At 38.1% G+C, this 6,000-nt stretch overlaps 1 protein-coding gene across 4 annotated transcripts; it reads right to left on the reverse strand.

Annotated features, from left to right (window-relative positions):
• Positions 1 to 59: 59 nt before the first annotated feature.
• On the reverse strand, positions 60 to 5,288 carry LOC105160879 (flocculation FLO11-like protein). 4 transcript variants are annotated; one of them, XM_011078381.3, is made up of 7 exons: positions 5,092 to 5,288; positions 4,532 to 4,871; positions 4,035 to 4,152; positions 2,642 to 2,756; positions 861 to 1,913; positions 346 to 599; positions 60 to 269 (listed from the first exon to the last, which is right to left on the reverse strand). In XM_011078381.3, the coding sequence occupies exons 2-7, from the start codon at positions 4,695 to 4,697 to the stop codon at positions 254 to 256; spliced, it is 1,722 nt and encodes a 573-aa protein (XP_011076683.1). In that variant the 5' UTR covers positions 4,698 to 4,871; positions 5,092 to 5,288; the 3' UTR covers positions 60 to 253. The 4 variants fall into 4 exon arrangements, with proteins under 4 accessions (XP_011076683.1, XP_011076682.1, XP_011076684.1 ...); XM_011078380.3 differs by having other exon boundaries at positions 4,532 to 4,976; XM_011078382.3 differs by having other exon boundaries at positions 60 to 599; positions 4,532 to 4,976.
• Positions 5,289 to 6,000: the final 712 nt, after the last annotated feature.

Below are 6,000 nucleotides of genomic sequence, written 5' to 3' on the forward strand. Positions count from 1 at the left end.
TCTGAGAGAAAATGGCAGGTTTGAATTTTGAATTAGTGTAAACAAATTAGAAGTATCGATTAGAATCCCACAATAGGAGGTGGTGGTACATTCCATTGCCAAACAAACAACAAACTGGAAGGCAGTTCAGCACGTAACCAGTTGCTACTCATAATACAGGATATCAAATGACATACTAACCATCCGTAGAAATTTACATCAATATATAAGACAGGTCTTCGGCAATTCATTTTTCCTGGAGGACAGTCGTACCTCAGTTGTCATTCTTGCTGCGAGCAGTGGCTCAATTTAGAAGGGGATGGGTAAAGCGGAAATTATGTATGAGGAAGTGTAACAAACCATCACCTGCCATGTAAGCTGGCTGGAGACCGTATGCCCTTATCACTGCTAACATCATCATCTACTTCGGGTCCATCCATGCAAAGGGCATTGTTATTGACACTCACTTCAGAACTGGCGTTGCTGCTCGTTGCAAGCGGAGAATCCGAGACACTGACCGTTCGTCTGGTTGGTCCACCAGATCTCACACTATACATGGAGGACGCAGGGATGTTGGTCATGAGAGGCCTTAGGTTGCCTGGAATAGTCCGTCTTATATCCTGCACAAGGATAAGACTTGTATGTAAATTAAGGCAGTAAAACAAAAATCTAATTAAGCAGCATTGTATATCCAGTAACATGCTTTTGGGGTAAGTTGCAAACTGCCCCCAATACCGGCAACAACCTTGTTTACTATATTTCTGTAAGAGTGTTATGTACTCTATGCTGACAAGTATTCAAGAATATTCAATATGATTAGGAGAAATTAATTGTATAATTAACTGAATAGTGATTTCGACAAGATGCGAATAGTAACATACCATATGTCTGATAGCCATATCTAGAGATTTCTTTGAAAGCGTTCTTCCAAAGCCTGAGCTGTCTGGAGATGAGGACTTTCCAGATAAGTTGCTGTGAGGTGAATGTTTATCATCTTGCTTGGGTGGGACTAGTTTCCTCATGTTTATTACCCGTTCAACCATTTTAGTCCCAACAAGAACAGGGCTCACGTTGTCATTTGCCTTAGCATGCAACCGATTTACGGCAGGTACAGGCACAGAGCTTCCACTGCTATGAATAATGCCATTAGGAGGTCGCCCTCTTGCTGGAGAACATGATTGCCGTCTGATCCTTCCATTCGGAACAGGCTCAACAGATGACGATCGAGAACTTGGTGCTCCAGGTCTACCTCTAGTGGCTGAAGGTGGCCTGTCAGGCAGGGACGTCCTTAGATTTGGTGGAACATCAAGGGAGAACCCAGGCATCTCCGAAGGCTTCCACGGTCTGGGTCTCATAGTTGGAGAATTAGACCGCATTGGCACAGGATTTTTTGTTGCATTGGAAACTGGCTTGGCAACCAAAGAGGAATTTGGAGACTTAACTGAAAGAGCAGGCGCACTTGTTGCACTGGATATTGTTGTTGGCCTACGAGTTGGTGTCGAGGCCCTAGACGTAGACTTTGACGCAGGTATAGAGGATCTGCTTGTTGGTGTTGACGATCTTACAGTAGACCTTGCCGTAGGAGTAGAAGATCTTGGAGGAACTGTGGGCTTAGCTGAAGACAACGTGGGACGAGAAGTAGGTGTCGCAGATCTCGAAGGCCTTGATGTCGCAGTTGATGTTACTTTAATTGACGTGTTTGAGGTGGGTTTAGCTGCAGCCAATGTAGGCTTATTTGATGTTGAGGTCAAGGTGGATCTAGCTGATGAACTCAAAGTTGGTCGTCCAGTTGGTGTTGCAGGTCTTGATCCAGTACCCCCAGAAGAAGATGGCCTACGAAGCCCTCCAGTTGATGTATTCAACCCAGGGGATGAAGTTGGCTGTCTAGATGATAAATTACTCCTTCCAGCAGGCTCAGGCTGGGGATTGGATAGCTTCAACCACAGAAATAATTTGAAGGCAAAGTTAGTTAAATAATTATGCAGATAATTCTCGATGCATTTTTAACTAAAATTAAATTAGAACAGGCTCACACAATTTGCTAAGATATCAAACACGGCCATTATGCAATTTCTATTCTATTTGAAATGGTTTAGTACAGATGGAAATACCGAACGACCAGAGTGGAAATGAAATTATATGTTTCAGGAATCATCTGAATCAATATTCAATTTCTACCATCACCTAAACACCAAAATGCTCCTTGAAAAATTAGAGGTGAATATCCAGTCTTCTCCACATATGAGTCGCTGCATGCCATTAAACAGGATAAAAAGACTTAACTACTTATTGGGCATCATCATGTAAAATTAGGTATAAAGAAATGATAAACTTTCCCACAAAACTCTGATGATGATGCTGTGTGGTTGAAAAACCTAATTGTATCTTTAGTTGGAAACACGTCCCCACAACGCAAGTATTTCATGCTTTCCAAAGGATGCTATTTACAACTTACCAAGCTGATCATTGGGCACTTACAGTATATGCTCCCTAAAGTTAGGATGGTTAGATTGAGTTTATGCCCTATCCATTTATCAAGCTTCTGATGAGACAGAGATGCTGTTGATTCATAGATCTACCAAAGCTTCAGCAGAATGCCACTGCATCCCCTTTAACTAGACTATTCCTAGAAACTAGGAAACCAAATGTCTTTTCCACTTACTCTAGACTTCAGAGCTGTAGGTCGAGCTTTTGGAGTTCCCAGCTGGCTCATAACAGTTTTTTGTGATTCCATCTCTAGTGAAGGAAAAAGAGGCGTACCAGGAGGTGTCAAAAGCCTGAAAACATACAAATGCAAATGTCAACAAAAAATCAAACAGAGATGGCACAAAACCACACTGAAATCAGAACCAGAAGTTCCATTGGATAATCCTACTGAAAGCTGAGCCCAAGCCCTATTAACACAACAACCAGCAGTATATATACAATTGCAATAACACTCCTTGACATCCGATTAAAAAGAATCAATAATTTCCAGAGGATACAAAATTATCCACAATATGCATAGATATTGAAAGAAAATGTTATCCTTTATCTGATGATGGTGTAAATGACACCAGCAGCAAATATATAACAGTGCCACATTAGCAAATGCCCCTGTCCATAAAGCACTAAATGCATTTTTTCGTCAGTAGCACTGGTGGTTGAAAGGGCAAGTTACCCTTTCGTATAGCCCCTTGAATTGGAAACATCTGCCAACAAGCATAGAGCAGACTCTCCAACTGTGTGAGACAATAAAATTGGGAATGTGAAGCATCAGAGAACCAATGTCTGCCACAAGCCACACTTACTATGCATCCAGAAAAGAAAAGAAAAGATAGCCAATATACAATATCTATTAAACATGTCATAGAAATTTTCCCTCTTCACATCCAGGTAACTGGATTCTCTAGTTATCTACAATTATAATGGTTCAACTTCAGCATCTGAATGACCTTCAAGAATAAACTGCATGAATTTCAGGAAAATAACTAGCAATGCAGATATATACGGGCACCAGAACCTAGACATATATAATTCCACTCAAAGCAGATAAATAACTATGGCCATGAACAGCATTATTACATGAATGTACATCAGAAAAGTTCTATTGTTCACATAATTTTTTTTCCATGAAATGCATCTGAAAAGAACTTGGGTAGTCAACCATGAAGAACTATGCTGTTTCGATTTGTTGCAAGTTGGTCCTAAGTATGCATCTACCATAGAAACAAAGAACCACCTTGTGCTCAAATCATTCCTGATACATAAAGCTAAAATGAGCTAATGAATCAGTCATGTATATTTGAAAACAAAATGACTAATAAGTATAATAAGGTTGTGTTGTATTACTTTAAAGCTACGCAATATTATTTCTTTGTGCCCATCATGACAATGTAGAAAAAGAGCATTCCTCAATCCTTAACTGCAAAGGTTTTATTTTCCAAGTCCTTTTCATAAGGAATTAAACTAATTAAATTTGATAGGATAAACAAGCCAAAAATTGAAACATCCACAGTCGATCAAAAGAAACCCAAGAATATAAGGTAAAGCCCAGGAAGTAAGGTTGCAATTACCAATCATAATCATTTTTATCATTGTCAGAATTGAGAAAATCGTCAGCGCCAGTCTTCCGGACAGGAGCAGGTGTTCCTGTAGTTATATTAAATATTGGAGAACTACCAGTTTTTGGTCCTGAGAACGGGGGCACAAATGAAAAACAAAGGAAAAAGATTGCCGAAATTAGAACACTGTTATCACCAAAATGAGGGGAAAAATAATATTAAGAAAATAAATATCCAATCAGTACAAGAATCTACCTAATAATATTTTCCAAACAAAAACGATTACTTCCATCCTTTTTAAATTCAAAAGCACATCATACTACGTCAACAAATTACAAATATTCAGAAACAAATCTACCGAAAAGATTCACCAACTAATTAATTAACAAGCTAATCAAAAACCACCTAATCTTCATCCAGTCACAGCAAAACCACCGAACAGAAAAAATAAATAAATAAATAAAATTTCAACGAAACAAAATAAAATAAAATAGAAAGCTTTTTCATACCAAGAGGAGCATCAAACTCGTCGGAGTTCTGGAGAAGAAGAAGATCGTTGCGTTCCTTCTCGCGCTTCCGCATTTCCCGAAATAGTGCCAAGTCCTCGTCTTTGTTATCCTTCAATCTCAGACTCCCCATTTGCCCCCTCTCCGGTGCCCTAAAACTCCGATTCATCCCAAATACGAGTAGAAAACCACAAAACGGTAAAATCAAACCCTAATTTACCATCCACATTCCATAATACCCGAACTCGAAAACCCTAGCCTCGCCTAACCCACACAGAAAGCTTAGTCTTGAGAAACGAAACGACGACCTCACATCCACAGATCGAGAATCGAGCTCCAGCACCTAGAGTAATTTAAAACAAAAGGCAGCTGAAAATAAGTCGGCATTTCAAATCCTCCCAAAAATGAACCAAAATTTCCGCACTCCTCCACCAAACACTGCTAAAACCTACAGAGCAAAACAAAAAAACACAAACAAACAACATTTGCAGAAAAATGCGTGAGCGCATTCCGAATGCAGAGAGAGAAAAGGTGGAGAAACGGAGCTGAAACGTGCGACATACCCCACGGATCTCTCCACGTACTTAACCCAGCCCAAACCCTCGAACCTAGCAGTAGAAGCACCCATGAGCCGGAAATAGATCTCCGGTCACCGGAATATTCCAAAACACACTCCGACAAGTGGACTGTTCTTCTTCCCTCTTCCTCTCCAAAATCCTACAACCAAACGGTGGGACTAGTGAGAGGCAACGAGAGCAGAGAGATATTCAAGGAGATGGAGAGGAGAGTGGCAAAAGTTGCAATTTCTAGGGAAATTAGGGACTGAATTGGAAATTGAAAGGGCAAATCCGGTAGATCAATTTTTCTTATATGTAAAGGATGATTATAAAATAATACTCTCATGTATATCAGGATAAATGATCAGTTTAATTAGGTGCACTTTTTCAACTATTTTAATAAATTTTATCTCGTTTTGCCCTTAATTGAGAATTTTTTGTTAAAATAAATTTATACAGGACTAAAATTATAATTCTTCTATATTATAGAATTGAAATTATAATTTTCATATATATCATTATAATTAATAAATTATATAATATTATTTTTATTAAAAATATTAAAGTCTTAGGGCATAGGCTAAATTTGGTGGTACATCACAAACAAACATTCTTGATTAGAATAGGTACAATTCACCTTTTGGGATAAGCCTCAATGTTTGATTAAATTCAATTTTAAAATATTTCATAAATTTTTACATCTAATAATATATTTGAACAGCTTATCAAATATTTTAAATATTAATTTTAAACAATTAAGAAAATATATGGTAATACATAAATTAATCAGATCTATCGATTTCTTTTAAGGACTTGTAAATTATTTCAATCGAGGCGAACACATCATTATTCAAATTTGTTTTAATGATCATCAAATTTAAAAATTTATTAATAATCTAATCAGGGTCAAACAAG

The sequence above is a fragment of the Sesamum indicum genome, linkage group LG4 (genome assembly GCF_026168435.1).
Source record: "Sesamum indicum cultivar Baizhima isolate 11 linkage group LG4, ASM2616843v1, whole genome shotgun sequence".
Classification (NCBI taxonomy): domain Eukaryota; kingdom Viridiplantae; phylum Streptophyta; class Magnoliopsida; order Lamiales; family Pedaliaceae; genus Sesamum; species Sesamum indicum.